The sequence below is a fragment of the Arvicanthis niloticus genome, chromosome 4 (genome assembly GCF_011762505.2).
Source record: "Arvicanthis niloticus isolate mArvNil1 chromosome 4, mArvNil1.pat.X, whole genome shotgun sequence".
NCBI classification, from domain to species: Eukaryota; Metazoa; Chordata; class Mammalia; order Rodentia; family Muridae; genus Arvicanthis; species Arvicanthis niloticus.
The window spans coordinates 122819621-122837433 of NC_047661.1; the positions used below are offsets into that span (position 1 = coordinate 122819621).

A 17813-nucleotide genomic window follows, 5' to 3' on the forward strand; every position below is an offset into this window, starting at 1 on the left:
AGAACAGATGACAAAGACGTGTGCTGGGGACAATCTCTTCTGTCTCTGTGATGAGTTCCATGAGAAAGGTTTTGATGCTACTCAGGATTCACTTGTGCTTTGTTCTCCGTACTCGTGAGTATTGTAAGTTTACTGACAACTCATACTGGGACAAGCAAAACAAGTTTTATGTGAAAACATTACTAAGACACATAATGTGCACTGGTAAAATAATAAGTTTCAGTAACGTTTTAACATATAAAGGCATTTTCTTTTAGAATTCAGGATATAATAGCTATAATGTTACTAAATAATACCATGAAGAAGACTGTACTTGAAAGACACTTTTGTCATATGCAGTATGTACAAACATGGAAACTGTAGTAGGTATATACATTATTTAGATGCAAGGCAAATATAATCAGCTCTCAATACCACAGTTGTGATATACATTTAATGTCTTTAAATGATCTTTAAACGACAGACAATCCAGAACCAGATGGATTTGCCATGGACTTTCATTATTTTCAGACATGGGTGGGTTTAACTTCTAACTACTTTTCTATGGGCATTGCCAAACTTGTTACCCACTGAGATGTCCGTGGTAATGAAGGAGAGGGAGGGATGACAGGCAGGCTCACACCCTGGACCTCATTCCATTCAACGTGCCATAAAGCAAGCACTGTGAGGTTCTCAATTTTCAGTTTTCTTTTCTTCTATTATATAATCTGTATATACATTTAACTGTTTGATCCAGTGAGACAAGCTAATACATAGTTTTTGGAATACTTCATAGCTGTGTCATCAGAAGCCTTCAGCAAAGCTTCTGACAGTAACTGATGACTATCCTTAGAATCAGCACATCAGGGTTTTCTGCAAACGTGTTTTGTTCTGTATTGTTTAATAATGGAGCAAAAGAAGGCACACCAAAAACTCAATCAATTCATTCATGTACAATTTTACTTATCCACATGAAATGAGTTTCTCTTCAATTTTTATCATTTCTAGAATCTACCATGTTGCACTTTAAAAGAGCATACCAAAGGAATCTATACACTCACCTAGGGTTTGTTAGCATCAGTCACCTACCCAAGAGATGAGGAAAGATATAACAAGAGACATGTCTCATAGATTTCTACAAGTAAAAAAAAAAAAAAAACAAAAAAACCCCACTAATCTCTTACTACTTTCTGTCCCTGGCACGGATATCCTTGTATATTAGTTGGAAGCAAGTCACAACTTACAGTTAGATTAGTCTGACTTACGGTAAGGTTGTAAGAGAGGACATTGCAGGCTGAGGTGACTTCCACTGCTCTTCACTATTACACTGTCCAGTTAAGACTAAGAAGGATGGGAGGTGCCTGGTCCTGTGGAGGCTCGATGCCCCAGAGAAGGGAAGTGCTAGAGGGGTAATGTAGGAGTGGCTGGGTGAGTACCCTATTAGAGGCAAAGGGGATGGGGTGGGGTATTTGTGGAGGATAGACCAGGAAGGGGGACATCTGAAATGTAAACAAATAAAATAATAATAATAATAAAAGACTAAGAATGAGACAAGAAAAGGGCAAGAGGCAGAACTGTAATTATTTATAGGCAACTGCTACTCAGACAACTCAAGAGACTCTACCAACGTGATCTTAGAGCCCACAACTGTGGTGAGTATAGCTTTAATCTGTTCTTTAAAAATAGTATCAATTAAAAAGATTTAGCTCTTGTCTATATGTACTGTTCTATTAACTTTCATTCATGTCTGTTACTCACGCCACCTGAGTTCTGATCTATCTGTGCTGGATTTTCACCAACTGATTTGCTTACATGGTTCTTTTCCTGAACATTTCATAAGCCATCTTAAAAAGGTAGCTCAAAACCCACTTTAGCCACACTCTATAAATTTTAATATATAGTTGAATTTTAATTTATAAAAGTTACTTCTTGGCTCATGAGTTACTGGTATTTTGTAAGTCCACAAGTGTGATGCTTTGTATATATGTTTGACCTAGGGAGTAGCACTATTAGAAGGTGTGGCCCTGTTGGAGTAGGCATGTCACTGTGGGTGTAGGCCTTCATCCTAGCTTCCTGGAAGCCAGTATTCTGCTAGAAACCTTCAGATGAAGATGTCAAACTCTCAGCTCCTTCTGTACCATGCCTGTTTGGATACTGCCATGTTCCTGCCTTTATTGATACTGGACTGAACCTCTGAACCTGTAAGCCAGCCCCAACAAAATGTTGTTCTTTGTAAGAGTTGCCTTGGCCATGGTATCTGTCACACCAGTAAAACCCTAACTAGACAATAAGCAAACTTTTTTTTTTTTTTTTGTTAATGAGACTTTACTGACTAAACTTAACTACTCTACGTCAAATACTATAAGTAAATATATCTCCACTCTTTGGAATTTGTTGACTATGCTTAATTATGTAATTAGCAGTCTTTATATTTCTCTTTATTCTCAAATGACTAGGAAAGAAATATCTCTATATATAATCTATAAATTTTATATTTTATAATTTCTCCCACATAGGCCAGTTTTGTTTTATACATTTTGAGAAATCTCTATGTATAATCTATAAATTTTATATTTTATAATTTCGCCTAAATAGGCTAGTAGTGTTTTGTGCATTTTGAGACTCGGAGGTATACATAGTTTTCATTTCTTCTTGTCATTGATGTTAAATGGGGACCCATAAATGACCTGAATCTCTGGATCTTACCATAAAAAAAATACTTTGATATAAAGGTCCAGACCCTTCCAAATGTGAACTAAAACCTGAACATTGCTTTACCTGTAGGAAACTTGAAGGGGCTGTCCTAGCAGAGGTTTTGTATTTGTTTCTGCTGTTGTGAGTGTGTTACCAGCCTGGATCTGTTCCAACAGTATGTTTTATTGGTAGTCCATAGACCACAAAATTAATATTCATTAAACTCGAAATGTTCTTGAGAGGAACCTGCTGATTGTCATTTCTTCGAAGAGGCGCCCTACATGAACACACACACACATCCCACCCTTGACCCCAGGGACTCAAGCCAAGCCATGTAAACTTCCTGTGTATCTTGCCAGCAGAAGTTGAGTTTTCTAAGCAACACGTTCACTGAGATGATCATCTTCTCAGGATCCTGACAGCCCACAGTGCCGGAAGAAATCTCATGATGGATAGATTGAAGGGCTTATCTTCTGGTTTTATGAGGACGTTTACAGCAGTCTTAGCTGGGCATGGTGGCAGTCTTTAGTCCCAATGCTCAGGAGATAGACCTCTGTGAGCTTGAGGCCAGTTTGGTCTACACAGTGAGTTCCATAACATCTAGAGCTACATAGTGAGACCCTGTCTCAACCCCCACCAAAAAGGAGAAAAGGCTTTTGGTCAGGGAGGTATGAAGTCTCTTCAGTGTAGTCAATCGGCATCTTTATGGCTTCTTTCCAGTTCCCACCTTCTTTTCTGCACCCTGGGAATTTAATTCTGGTGAATTTAGAATTCTCTTAAGGTGTCCTTGTCACAGAGTCTTCAGCATTCTAAGGTATTGGATCTTCACTATGTTTTCCCCTTGGAAGGAGCTCTAAGTTATGTAGTCTCCAATTCTAGATTTCCCTCCTCCTTCTCTGGAAAGCTTCACGTGAGATTTTAAGATACAAAGAGACCTAGAAGTTTGATGATTGACTTGTTACCTTAAAATTCAAAACTGCCTCCAGAAAGTGCATGGTGCTGCTATCGTGTTGATTTTGTCAAAGCACAATGACTTCTGACTGGCAGATTCAAGCTTTAAGTTTTCACATGTGCTAGGTATGTGGTGGTGTGTGCTGGAGGTCCCTGGCACCAAAACAAAAACTTGTTTTCATTAATTAATTATAAAACAAACAACAACTACTTTCTTTCCTGTACTACTGCCTCATGTGATTCTGGCTCAGTGAATCTGTAGACTGACCTGCTTTTATGTAACATAGTATTCACTTCCTAGGCTCTCCCGTTTGTTTTCTGAGACAGGGCTTTGCTGCACCAGTTGCTATTCTGTATATTTTGAGGCAGAATCTGGCTGAAGAGCAGCTCAGGTTGGCCTCAAACTCCTGAGCCTAGATTACAGACTGTACTGCCACATCTAGCTTCCAATCTCATAATTTCTCCTATTTATATTTACCTGTGGGTGCATATGTGTGTGGTGCATGCGTGCATGTGAAAGAGAGAGAGAGAGAGAGAGAGAGAGAGAGAGAGAGAGAGAGAGAGAGAGAGAGAATGAGAATATGAGAATGCAGGCACATATGGAGGCTAGATGTCATTCCACTCCCTGACTCATGCCACCATCTTATGGCTTTGAGACTGAATCTCTCTCTCAAGCACAAGGAAGTTGTTTTGGCTATAATGGCTGGCTACCTGTCTCTCCCCCCAATGCTGTGGTTACAGGCTCATGAAGCCAAGCTGAGCTTTTATGTGGGTCTTGGAATCCAAGCTCAGGCCCTTATGCTTGCCCAAGTTCTGTTTACCATGGAGCCACCTCCCTAGTCTATACACATTAAGTCTCATCTTGCCCATTACCTTCATGAGGCTGGTCCTTCACCTCATTAATTTACTTTCCTACAATGAGCAGTGAACACTCTCCTGACCTAATGCAGTTTGCCTGTTATCTTGCAAGTACCAGGTGAATTTTTTCATCATTTCTCCTTATCATAATATTATGCTTCTTTTCTATTCTATTTTCAGCCCCCTTTTTCATCCCAGCTTTGTTCTTATGAAAAGATTCATTTTATTTATGAATGTGTATGCAAATGCCTATGTGTATGTGTGCATATACATAAGTGTGCTGGTGCCATGGATCTTTGGGAGTTGGAGTTACAGACGATTGTATGATGCCTGATATGGAGGCTGGGACTTGAAGTCAGGTTCTTACAACTGAGCAGAAAAGGCTCCTAACTGCTGAGCCAGGTCTCCAGGTCCTGCAGGATTACTTCCTCTGTCCTATTTCATAGATTGTGTGCTCACTCAAAACGCTGAAGAATTAATTCAGATGCTAACTGTAGTTTTTTGAAACAAATATTTCTGAATATAACTCCATTCTTTCCCTATCAAAGGCTGTGATTTTATCCTTTAATCATGTATAACCCTTTTTATAGAATCCACATTCCTTTTTTTTTCTTATTTATCCATAAACAATGAAAACGTTTTAAAATCTTTATACACAATCTAAAATAAAGTAGTGAGTTTTTCCTTGGCTCTCTCATTTTCTATATAGGTGCTATTAGAATTAAAATTAAGTTCTTGGATACTTTTCTCTGTATGCACATAAATTATTATATAATAATCCAGCAACTTTCAGAAATGTGGTTGTAGGAGCTGGGGAGATGGCACAGCAGTCAAGAACACTGGCTGCTCTTGCAGAGGACCCAGGTTCAGTTCTCAGCACCCACATCGGCTCATAAGCATCTGAAGCTCTAGTTCCTGGAGATCCAATGGAGATCTGGTGTCTCTGTAGTCACATACATATAAGCAGGCAAAACACTCCTACTCATTAACAACAAAGAAATGTCTAAGTGTCCAGGACCACAAGGAACTTGCTGGTATTGATGCCAGCACACCAAGGGAGAGGCCTATTGTACCCAGACAAAAGGACATCCTTTCAATTTGCAATGACCTAATGAATTGCTGGCTGTCCCAACAGAGCTGGGAGAGGCAGAAGCAGCAGGCAGTGTTGTCCTGCTCCCATTTCCTCACAAGCCTCATCCTGGGAAGTTAGGATGAAAGGTTGCTTCTCTTACTTGAAGGCAAGTAATCCAGAGCAAAACTGACTCTAGAGTGGTCCTCATCTGGCCTGGTCCATTCCTGGGGAGAGAGGCCTGTCCTCACCTGGGGGGCTGAAGCAACACTTTTACTGTTTTGTTCTGTGTTTTCAGTTAGAGGAGAGGGAAATTAACCAGCTGCTAATTCCTGTTTAGGTCTGCACACTTCTGAGAACCATTAATTGATGCTTTCTTCTTCAGACTGACCCTCAATTGAGTTGAAGCAAGAAGCAAGCTCCCCAAGGAGCTTAAAAATTGTACATACTTGCAGTGTGTCATATAATGTTTTCATATGTGGATATACCATATGATGTGCAAGTCAGAGTGAGCATATCTGTCTCCTCATGCCTTATTTTTGCAGTGAGATCATAAGAAATCTTCTCACACTGAAACAATAGACTGCAGAAGCATCTTCTCATCATCCCACTGTGAACAGAACATCCGCTTTTGATCCCCATATCTAGCTGTAACAAAGGACCTGTTGACTAATGTTTCTTCTCCACAGCTTCCTGGCTCCTGTTTTTCATATAGGATTTGGTATGTGAACCAGGAGTGCACAGTAACTGAATGTGTCAGATGACTCAGCTCCATCTTACACAAACGGCACCATAACCTGCTACACACTGTAAGGATAGAACACCAGACACAGAGAAAATAATCACGTGGTCTCAGAAAGAAAAGCTGAGAAAGGTGTTATGATTCCAGGCTCCTTCACCAGTCCCAATGCAGGTCCTTGTCAAAGTTTAGCTCTTCCTTTGCCTTGGAACTCAACAGCTTCTACATTCTGACAACATCTATATCTGTGTATGCTCTGCCTGTCCGATTAGGCTTTTATGTCTTCTTGTCAAAGGGCCTTAGGGAACCCAACTGAATTTTGGGAGAACTCCTTTAGAATTTTTTCACAAAACAAGAGAAAATCACCAAATGAACTCAACTTACAAGGGGGCAGCCAAGGCTCTTCTTATAGTTACAAGCAATGTTTAGATGCCAGAGAGAGAAAAGAGTGGATAAGTATAATTAAAGTCTTCAAGGGATGGCTTTCTCTTAGGAGGTCCAGATCATCTACAGTCACAGACTCACAGGCAAATATATAATTTGCTTTCTTTGCTTTGAAAGTACAGAAACACCACCCTCAGAGTTTGTAATGGAGGTACTGAAAGCTATTATGGGCTTAGGATTTCTACAAAGAATATAAATATGGAAGATCATAACTCATTCATGACGCACAGGTGAATCTCCCCTGACTTGCTAAGGAGTTTAATCTTTACTTTAGTGGCAATTCCAGAATTGCAAGTTTCACATTGTATTAAGAAATGGACTTATTTCAATTTAAAAATCAGTATGAAAAGTCATCTGAAGAGACATGAAACATGAAGCTCAGGAGGAGTACAGCAAGCCAGTCAGTGTAAGGGTGCTCAAAAGAGAGACTGATACCCAGCTCGAAAGGCCTTCCCAGTGTTACTGGGTCTGGAGAAAACTCCTGATGTACAATTAATGGAACTAAATGACCAAATACACAACCAGGGTGACAAGTTACAAACAAGCCCAGATTCTGGCTTTACTTCTTCCCATGTGGGTTGTGGAGTCACTAAGAGAAGTGAGGATCAACGATAAAGGAATAAACATCAAGGGAGAAAGATGAAGCCGACTCTTGTAATGGATGTCTCAGGTAATGACTGAGGCGTGGGCAGGGATGAGATCACTCAGAAGATGCAGCACTGAGAGGGCCAAAGACAGATTCTCAGAGAAGAACATCTAATTCTCAGGAAGGAGAAAGGAATAGCTTTACAGGTATCTCCACATAAACATAGCTGTGTGTGCGCCACACACAGAAACACATTATAATTTTAGACTTAGATAAAACGGCCTAATATTTGATTATTTCTATTAATGATGCCACACTTATAATTTCCCATAATTTAAAATGGCTAGAGCACTCAGTCACAGCAGAGGTGAATTGATTTAAGATTGACCGTTCTTGGAGAAGCCGATGTCTACTTGTTATTAGCACGCTTGTGTGGTAGAAAAGGCTGTAGGGAGGAGACTGTGATCAAGCATGTAAGCACTGTCTTCCAGCCACAGCTTCAAGTAAGAGAGGAGCAGCAGCAGTGCCCTCAGTGAAACATCAGACTGTAAGACTCAACAGCACTACAGCAGCTGGTAAAGATTCTAAGGTTATGTGCAGACTTTAAAAAAAAAAAAAACATAGCTTTATTTAAATAAATACATAGCATGATAACCAGGTTTCATATATGCAGAATTGGAAGAAATGTCAACACATTGCTTTCACAGTATCAGCCTAAATTTCAAGGACTAAATCAGAATATTTATTCTGGAAACAAGAACATAATTATCCAGACAATTCTTAACATTTTGCATGTAAGACAACTCCTTGTGTATCAAACACCATGCTATAACATGGATAGCATTAAGAGGGTAATTTTAGATTGCAGCAGTATAAAGAGCACTTCTTCATTTTAATGAAGTCATCTCTACTTATGAAGAAAAGATTCTTTGGCTTTGAATGTCTTCACTATTAAAAAAAAAAAAAGCAGCCCAAATCTTTCTGATCCAGAGGCCAATCCTGCACGTCTTAGGCATGAACCCTATCATCACAGGGCCACATAATGCTCCCCCTGTAAGGGACACCTGGACCAGCCCTTTCCAGCTCAGCAGAGATACTAATGAGTGATGCTCTGAGCAAACACTCACTCTGACAACAGTGTGTCTATTTTTAGCTGCAGGTTTGCTTGAAATGAACAGCTCCTGCCTCATGATAAGCTGCTGCAGTACACACTATGGCAGATTTTCTCGAAAAAAAAATAAATAAATAAAAGCACTTTTGAACATGCTTAGGAAAATAATCATAGCAAAAGATTAATTTTTCACAAGCAAATTTAGTTTCATAAATCATTTTCCCAAGATAATTTTAACAAAGCCTCCAAAGCCAAAACATACATATTTATTTCATCCTTAATTCACTATCCTAAACCACTTATAATTAAAAGCAACCCTCAAAAAGAAAATCAATAAAATTTTGGCAGTATCTTATTTTCAGAATTAGTATTTTAAAAATAGTGCCCCAAAGAAGCTAACAAAAAAATAGTATTTAGATGACAAAGAGGCATGTTAAATATGGTTATCTTGAACGCCACATACTAAATAAAATAAAACGTCCTTCTAGCATATGGGTCTTCTACTTGTTTTTACAATACAGAAGACAACAGCAGTGTTAGCGAACAGAGATCGACCATAGAGACAATCAGAGCTGGCTCCTGGAGCTGAAAGCACTGTTACTGTTTACAGTTCCTAACGGCATTTACAGGCTCCTTACAATAATGTCTACTTGAAAAGCAACAACACAAATGTCATTACCACAGCGCTGGCTTTTATAACCACCTCTACAAAGCATTTTTCCTTGTAAAATTAAATATTTTTAAAAGTATATAGCTGAAGAGTCTCGGAGACCAACTCACCATTCATGATGCCAGGCAGCGTCTCCAGAGCATATTGCTCAGAACAACAGCGACTGCAAAGGGAGCTATGCTAATCTCTGGAGGCTGCGAGGGTGTAAACACAGACGCTGGAGCAGGCAGCAGAAAACCAAGAGCTCTCTTTTGTTTTAAAAAGAAAAGCCCCCAAAGCAACGCCTCACTGCCCAGTAGGAGGTACTACTAGATAAGACAATAATGCCAACGAGGTTTTATGTAACGAGGTTTAGTTTTTTTCCCAGCTAGCTATCCTTGCTTCCTTCATATACCTCCAGAGTAACTCAAAATGGCAGGGAGAAAATGCAAACCAGGATGTATATTCTCAATCGTACCAGCATGAGCTGTTACCACGGTAACATTAGACCAGCATTATCAGTTTCCTTCTAACCAAGAGGTAGCTTTCCTGAAGCTTTAACCAACTAAAGCCAATAAAATACCTTTTTATTTTAGGGTAACATGATCTCAAAATTACCACATTCTTTCCACTTAAGTGCTGAGCCACCCTCTTCATACACCTTTCAAACATATCTTTAAAATGCTGTTTTCTTCACATACTCACACAAGCCCATGTTGAATCCAGCGAGGAACGACAGCAGAATGATTGCGCCTAAATGCCTTTCATTACAGCAGCTCCTACGGCTGCAGATCTCACGGAGACTCAAGTGCTGTGTGCTGTTGCTAGAGACTATTGACGATGAATCTTACTGCCCAGATCGCTGACAGCTTTCATTTTTCATGAGCCAAAAGCTATACTGCAGCACAAACGTTAACTATTTAGACATTCTGTATCATGGGAGAGGTATAATATAATGCTATCTGTAATCTTCTTTCATAAAGGAAAATCAGGGAATAACACTTGTAAATTTCCATTAAATTCAGCATTAAGTATTACCCAGACATTATTTTAAAAAGCCCACACACAACAAATTTACTGGTAATCATTATTCAAGAGTTGCTTTCCTTCCATAACACAGTACTCTGAGAACAAACTGTATGGCAAGGTGTGTAGGCTGAGAGCATGACGAGTGAGCTGTTCTAATCTCAGAGATCTAAGATTTGTAGCACTAGTGACATGAAGGAACTAGAGAACCATGTCTGTGAGGCAGAACTTCAGCAGGTGAAGCTGCACCTTTAAAGATGCCAGAAAAGGCAGCATTTGTGGTGATGAACAGTCAGTCAGCAAACCTCCCCAAGAAACAACGAGAGTTGCACAGAAGAGCTGGAAAGGACTCTCACTGCTCTGGGACAGACCCATGGCAGACAAGCTGAGAAGGAGGTACTACTGGACTCCGGGGTAAGAACACTCACATCTGCTTTGTTCTGGTCTACTCAGATCCCTCCAGCTTGGTCTGGAAGGTTTAGTTGTAATATTATCAGTAAAAAACCAAGTGAAGTGTAAGGAATTAGTAGGGTTATGCCTAGCTCCCCTAGGTAATGTCGGAGCAGAGGCAGGCAGCAGACTGATGGTCTAGACAGAGGTTCAGCAAGGAAATGGCTGCACAGGGCATTATGAGCCCCATTTGAGAAAATTTAAAGCTGCTGTGGACCCAATGTGTGCTTCCCAGTCTATACACAGCCCACCAGCATGATCTCAGATAGCATACAACACTGAGTTCTGGGACTCAAGGCAAAAACTAAAACCAAGGGTAAGTAACATCCAATTAGAATTGAGAGATGAGCAGCACACACTGTGAAGGACACTAAACCTACAAACTGGACTAAAGATGCTGAAAATGAAATGAAAAGACCAATCCTTGGAGGAAAAAGATTAAACAGAATACAGAGTTACTACAAATACCTTTTTGTAAGGACTTGACTTTTGCCCAAACACACATCATTCATGATGAAAAGAATAAACAGAAATGGGATTTACATACAATTTAAAAAATATTTGCAACCGGTTAGTAAAATGTTCGATGAAACAAAAGGGAGCTGTTTCAAAAGTTGACAATGATACAGTAGATGGAGATTTCAGTACAGAAAAGAGAAATATGAAAAAACAAAAAGTAGAGATGTGACAAATTAATATCAAAAACTTAAACTCACTATAATACTAACATCACATTTCAGAAGGAAAACAATTTAATCCTGTAAATGTGAGCTGCAGACAGATGTGTAAATATGAAGAACAAACACCAAGGAAAGTGAAAGTCTTACACAAGTATTCAATCTGAGGCCCCAACATACATCTAATAGGAAACAAGATAGGAAACATGTTTAAAAGAATAGTGACTGATAATGTCCTATTGAACGATGAACCCTTAGTCCATGAAGCAGGCAAAGCTAACAGTTAAGCTAACTAGGACAAACACAAGATACCCACACCTAGACACTTCAAATTCAAGTTACTGAGAAATGAAGACAGAGAGAGAAATCTTAAAAGCAGAAAGAGAAAAACCAATACTAATGTACAAAGGAAAAACAATTCAAGGAGTGCTAACTTCTCAATTAGAACTAAGAGTGGCCAGAAGACAGTGAAATGATATATAGAAAATGCTAGGAGAAACAAGAAACAAAACTGCCCAGTAATAACTGTATATCCAGAAAAACAATTGTCCACAAATGTAAAATAGAGCATCCATTGTATCAACTATTACATTAAATGTAATAAAAGAAACATAAATCAAAACGCAGTAATTATCAACCTGATTAAAAAACAAGGTTCAAATATGGATCATCTATAAGAGATACCAAGCCTAAAAACACAAACAGGAAAAATAAAAGGAGGAAGACACATCACCACAACACCTACCTAAGAGACACTAGAGTGTCTATCTATATTTTGTTGATAAATATTTAAGAAACGAAAGGCCATTCGTTATACAACCAACACAGCTGGAGAAGTAACAACTGTTTGGAACAACATAGCTCCTACAGTATGAAAACAGACATGGACAAAACTAAAGGAGAAGTAGGTGATTTAAAAACTGTGCAACCATATGCTGTTGGAAGCAAGAATACAGTACAGTACACAGGATGTGTCTGTAAGCAGTTCTGGTGTGTAGACATCTCAACAGTAGACCCCATGACAGACCTACACATATAACAGGTGCAGCCCTGTTGCTCTACCAGCTGTATTCTGGCAAGCAATTTCCTTCCACATTAGCTCACTGTGCAGTTTCCCCTAATGCTTCATGTCTATGAAGACATGACCCAGAGACCACCCATTTTAACTTTGTAATGAATAATGATTTTTAATCATGTAAATACCCAGAGCTAGTAGAAAATCCAACATCACTGTAAAATCCATGTTTCCCTTTCTACATTGCAAATATGAGTGTTGTGAACCTTGTAGTGCTGACAGAGATACACCTGTGCACCTGGTCTTCAGTGCAAGTCATCATGAGAAGTTTGACTTTGTATTTCTATAAAGACATGAACAATGCATTGACCTATGGAATTAGCACAGCTATGGCATCACTATGCAATATGAAGGTTTGTACTACATTATAATCTAGTGGAGCTGCTACTACAGAGGAGGTTCACTGAAACTCAATGATGCAAAGCATGGCTAGAGTTGGCGACTTCAAGACTCTTTCCTTAATAAATCATAGGAAAAGTAGACAGGAAGTGATTACTTGAACAGTGACACTGAAAACTCATACACATAATATATACTACTAAAAGTAAGTAGAATGTCATTCTTTTAAAATGTACATGGAAATGCTCTGTATTCGTATGTAAAACAAAATAATAAATTAATTCAAAAGGCTTTTAAAATATATTCTCTTATCAAGTATAATTAAGGGCTTGCAAGACGGCCGTGTGAAAGGCATCTGGTACCAAGCCTGATGACCTGAGTTTTATCCCCAGGCGTCACAGTGTGGATGGAGAGAACCAACTCCTGTAAGTGCTCGGTCCTCTTATTTCCACATATGTGCCATGGCATGCACATATCTCATATCTATCTCTCTCTCTCTCTCTCTCTCTCTCTCTCTCTCTCTCTCTCTCTCTCTCCCTCCCTCCCTCCCTCCCTCCTTCTTTCTCTCCCTCCCTCCCTCCTCCTCCTCCTCCTCCTCCTCCTCCTCCTCCTCCTTCTTCTTCTTCTTCTTCTTCTTCTTCTTCTTCTTCTTCTTCTTCTTCTTCTTATTCTCTCTCTCTCTCTCTCTCTCTCTCTCTCTCTCTCTCTCTCTCTCACACACACACACACACACACACACATGTTCAATAATTTTTTTAAAGCATAATTAAAGAATCAACAACAGGAGAGATTTTGGAAATCCTCAAATCCTCAGACACTGTATCACAAAGAAATCACAAGGAAAACAAGGAAACATTCTATATAAAAGGAAACAACCTATAATCCTTTCTGCTGTGCTCCCAGGGCTCCATGTTGGCTGCATGTGCCCCATGTCCAAGAGGTCCCACAGCCTCACAGTAAGTGCTGTGCCACCATCTGTGAACCAACTGTGCAGATAGAAAGCTGTGGGTGCTTAGCGGGTCCCAAACTGGTCATTTCTTCCATCTTGTTGAAACTAATAAAAATGGAAGAAAACTACCAATAAAATTGAAAATATGATAGAGATTGAAAATTGTAAGTCTTACCAATAATACAGAAGTAGAAATAATGAGGAGCATTTACATATGCCAAAATACTACTCAATTAAATAATAAAAAAGAATATACTGACAAAAGGCTAGACAAAAGAAACATTATTGGTAATTTCATGCTAAGCATATAAGATGATTTAGGTAAATTAGTAAAAAATATAAATTATCAGAACTCAATCAGAAAAAAAAATGGATAAATTATTTAAAAGTTACAAATTACCAAAAACTAATTTACAAAGAAGTAGAAATCTTGAATTGGCATATAAAAATATTAAAATAGGGAGTGGTGAGATATCTCAGTGGTTAAGAGCACTGGCTGCTCTTCCAGAGGACCCAGGTTCAATATCCTGCCCCTACATGTTAGCTCACAACTGTCTGTAACTCCAGTTCCAGGGCTTCTGACATCCTCACACAGGCATATATGCAGTCAAAATACCAATACACATAAAATAAAAAGAAATTTGAAAAAGATTAAAATAGTTAAAAGGTTTTCCCATAACTGAAAGCTCAAATTCAAATGGGTTCATAAAGGAATACTATGAAGTTATCAAATACAAAACCAATTTTATACAAGGATTCAAAATTATACAAAATTCACAGAAAAAAAAAACCACTTGTGACTCATTTTAGGAGGGCTGAAAACAAAACTGGGCAAAGACTTAAACAAAGCTACAGATCAGTATACTCCACAAATAGAGACTCAGATCTCTACCCAAGTGCCTGCAAGTCTATAGAAGGCATTATGCTCCTGGTCATGCAGGCTTATCTCAGGAAGGCGAGACAGTTCCTTACAGAAGACTAAGGAATCAAACACATTAGTGGCACAAAGGACAAAGCACATGACCACCGCATGTGCAGAGGCAGCATGCTATAAACTCCTGCAGCAATAAAATCCTCTCAAGAACTAAGAGTACAAGGGGCTTTCCAGACTGATGTGCAGAGAAAATCCCAGTGATTTATATCACACTTGACAGTGAGAGATGGACTGTCTTCCCATAAGATGGGCACAAAGCACTCATCTGAATAAACTTTGTATAGCCAAGGGAAGTAGGAGAAATATTAAAGACATTTCCATACATAACAAGCTTTATGTGAAGACAACATGATCCAATCTGAAGAGAATTTTAAATTGATAAAGAAACTACTAAGAATCGTTTAAAAAATAAGCAGGAAAGAATTTAAAAGTGAAATTAAGAAACCGTCTTGTTCACAAAAGCATTAGTAGAAAGAAAGTAGCGATGAACTCAGAGGTTTCACAGACAGTAATGAACATCTAGAGAGAAGGAGAGAGACATGATTGTTGTTAAGATGACAAGTTCTCACAAATTGATCAATAGCTCCCACACCATATCTAGAGAAATTCAATAGGCTTTTCTTTAGAAAATAATAAGATGATTCAGAAATTTATATAAAAAGACAAAGCCCTCACAATAGTTAAAATAATTTTGGTGAAAGGACAAAATCAGAGAAATTATACTGCTTGATTTCAAAACTCATAGTGACCAAGTCAGTGTGGTTGGCGTAAGAACAAATAGACATCATTCACTGACAGAGAGCTCCAGACTCATAGATGAATGTATACTTTGAGATGCGTGAGTTCTGACAAAGAAATTAAGATAGTTCAATGGAGGGAAGTTTTCATAAAAAGTGAAGTCATAAAAACCAGCTACACATATAAAAACTACTTCAGTCCAGACTTCACAGTAAATATAAAACTGAGAAATGGACCTGTGGGAGAGAGCACAGGTTAAAAATATGGATGGATTTTGGTAAGACAAAGATTTCGGAAGGCACAATACACAAAGGAAGAAGAAGATAAAACTGACTTCATTAAAGTGGTGACCTTTCCTTCTTCAAGGATATTATTTTAAGAAATGATGAGACATGGCAGAAGCAGAGAGCAAATGTTTGCAAGTTACAAGTCTTCAAAAGAATTTGGGCTCAGAATATATAATGGATTCTTAAGACTTAATAAAAAGAAGACACTTTAATTTTAAAAGTGGATAAAATATTAAATATACATGTATCTAAACCATATAGACAAATGGCTTCTGAGATTGTAAAACTAACCAATGCTACTACTTATGATGGACACAAAACCTGAAAACTACTGTGAAATATAAATTCAAACCACAAACTGTCTATGCCCCAAAAGACTGATGAACACATGAAGGAACTCCACTCCTCTGAAGTACAAGCGAAGGGTAAAGTGATGCAGCTACTTTGAGAAAGTATGCTGGCTGTTTCTTCTTCTTTTAAAAAAAGATGTATTTATCGTATGTATAAGTATATTTATTTAATGTATATGAGTATGCTGTCTTCAGACATACCAGAAGAGGGTGTCAGATCCCATTACAGATGGTTGTGAGTCACCATGTGGTTGCTGGAGATTGGACTCAGAACCTCTGGAAGAGCAAGTCTGTGCTCTGAACCGCTGAGACATCTTTCCAGCCTTGGCTGTTTCTTCAAAATATAAAAAATATATGACACAAGCATTTCATTCCCAGTCTACTCCTATATATCTACTAAAAACCCTGTTCACTTAGACTTGTTTTTAAATGTTTATCATAACATTATCCAAATAACCAAAGAGGCTATTGTTTAGAAACAATTCTTTTTAGTCAAGAACAGATAAAGCAAATGTGTTCTAGCCACACAACACAGATGATTTAGCAATAAACAGGAAGCAACTACTTGTATACTCTGCAACATAGTTAGATGAAAGGTGTAAGAAACAATAGGTTACATACAGTGATGTAACCAGTGATGTAAAACATCTAGAAAAGGAGATGAACAGAGAGAGGAGGCAGCTGAGTATGTGAGTCTGAGGGAAGCGTGGAGCTCAGCTCCTTCTGGAGTCAGAGAGACAGTGGTCTGGCGATAGAATGCTGATGCTCACGCAAACGCCTGGCTACTGAAACACAGTATTTGCTAGGGGAGGGTGAGGATTTTGGTATTTTTACTAAATATCTACAAACCTTTCAAAGAAACTGCAAACACCATAATAGAACAAGTTAGAAGAGTCCATTAGCATAAGTCTAAAGGATATAAAACATTAAGATAACAAAGCATTTACTCACAACAGTGTGTCAGAATGATCCCACACTCTTTATGTCTCCAGAGAGTTCAAAATCAAACCACACAGACACAACACAAGGACTAAAAGGTACCCAGCTCTAACACCACAGACTAAGTCTTACTAAAAGTGAGCAGAGAACGATCAGAACACGAAGAAAGGAATAATGGGTCTAATAAGAATCAAAGATGGAGGAACGGGGTACTTTGACAGTCTTGTTAAGAGCTAATATCTCAAAGGCATATTAACTATGAGCAAATCTTGACACGGGGAAAAAACTGCAAAAGGAAATTTCCATCAGAGTATTGTGAACAAATATGGTCAAGCAGCGAATTCACTATTAGGTTATCATAAACTGTCCTATCTGCTATAGTTTTAATAGCATTAGCCTGAATTAAAGACCAAACGCAAACAGAAAGTATGCTAGCTATATGTACTTTTTTGTAGAAGACTAAGCAAATTAAATTATCCTCAATTATATATTACAGATTCTTTTGGTTCTTTTATCTAAGGTGTCATTATATTATGATTCCCCATTTTTAAAAATGATGTTAATATGGCTGGAAATATCACTCGCCTACCCACCATGTTCAATTATCCTCCCAGCATCACACACACAGACATGAGGGGAGAGGGAAGGGGATGGGAAAAGGATGGAGACACTATATAGGCTCTCTACTGTTACAATCCAACATTCGGAATATTAAGTGTTATACTGCTTCCAGCTGCTAGTGGTTCTGATTTCTAATTTCCCCAGCATCTTTATAATCATAATCTTTACAATCATAGTTTTAAAAATGATTTATTTTTCTATCATGAATATGAATGTTTTCCTACAACAATGTAGGTGTAGCAGCTCTGTGCCTGATGCATAAGGCCTGAAGAGGTCTTCAGATCCCCGGGAACAGCAATCACAGGATGTTGTGGACTGTCATGTGGGTTCTGGGTACTGAAGCCAGGT

The 17813-nt window shown here is 38.5% G+C and overlaps 1 protein-coding gene across 5 annotated transcripts in view; it reads right to left on the reverse strand.

Annotated features, from left to right (window-relative positions):
- The window catches only part of Prkacb (protein kinase cAMP-activated catalytic subunit beta), an 88545-nt gene that overhangs the window by 35286 nt on the left and 35446 nt on the right, over positions 1 to 17813 (reverse strand). The window contains exons 1-2 of one of the 5 annotated variants that reach the window (XM_076933353.1): positions 9786 to 10253; positions 9212 to 9295 (exon numbers count right to left, since the gene is read on the reverse strand). The exons of 2 other annotated variants lie outside the window; for them this stretch is intronic. In XM_076933353.1, the coding sequence (XP_076789468.1) occupies positions 9212 to 9218 (7 nt within the window). In that variant the 5' untranslated portion in view covers positions 9219 to 9295; positions 9786 to 10253. Of the gene's footprint in view, positions 1 to 9211; positions 9513 to 9785; positions 10373 to 17813 lie in introns of those variants that run through there. 2 more of the 5 variants (XM_034499576.2, XM_034499577.2) reach the window with 2 other exon arrangements.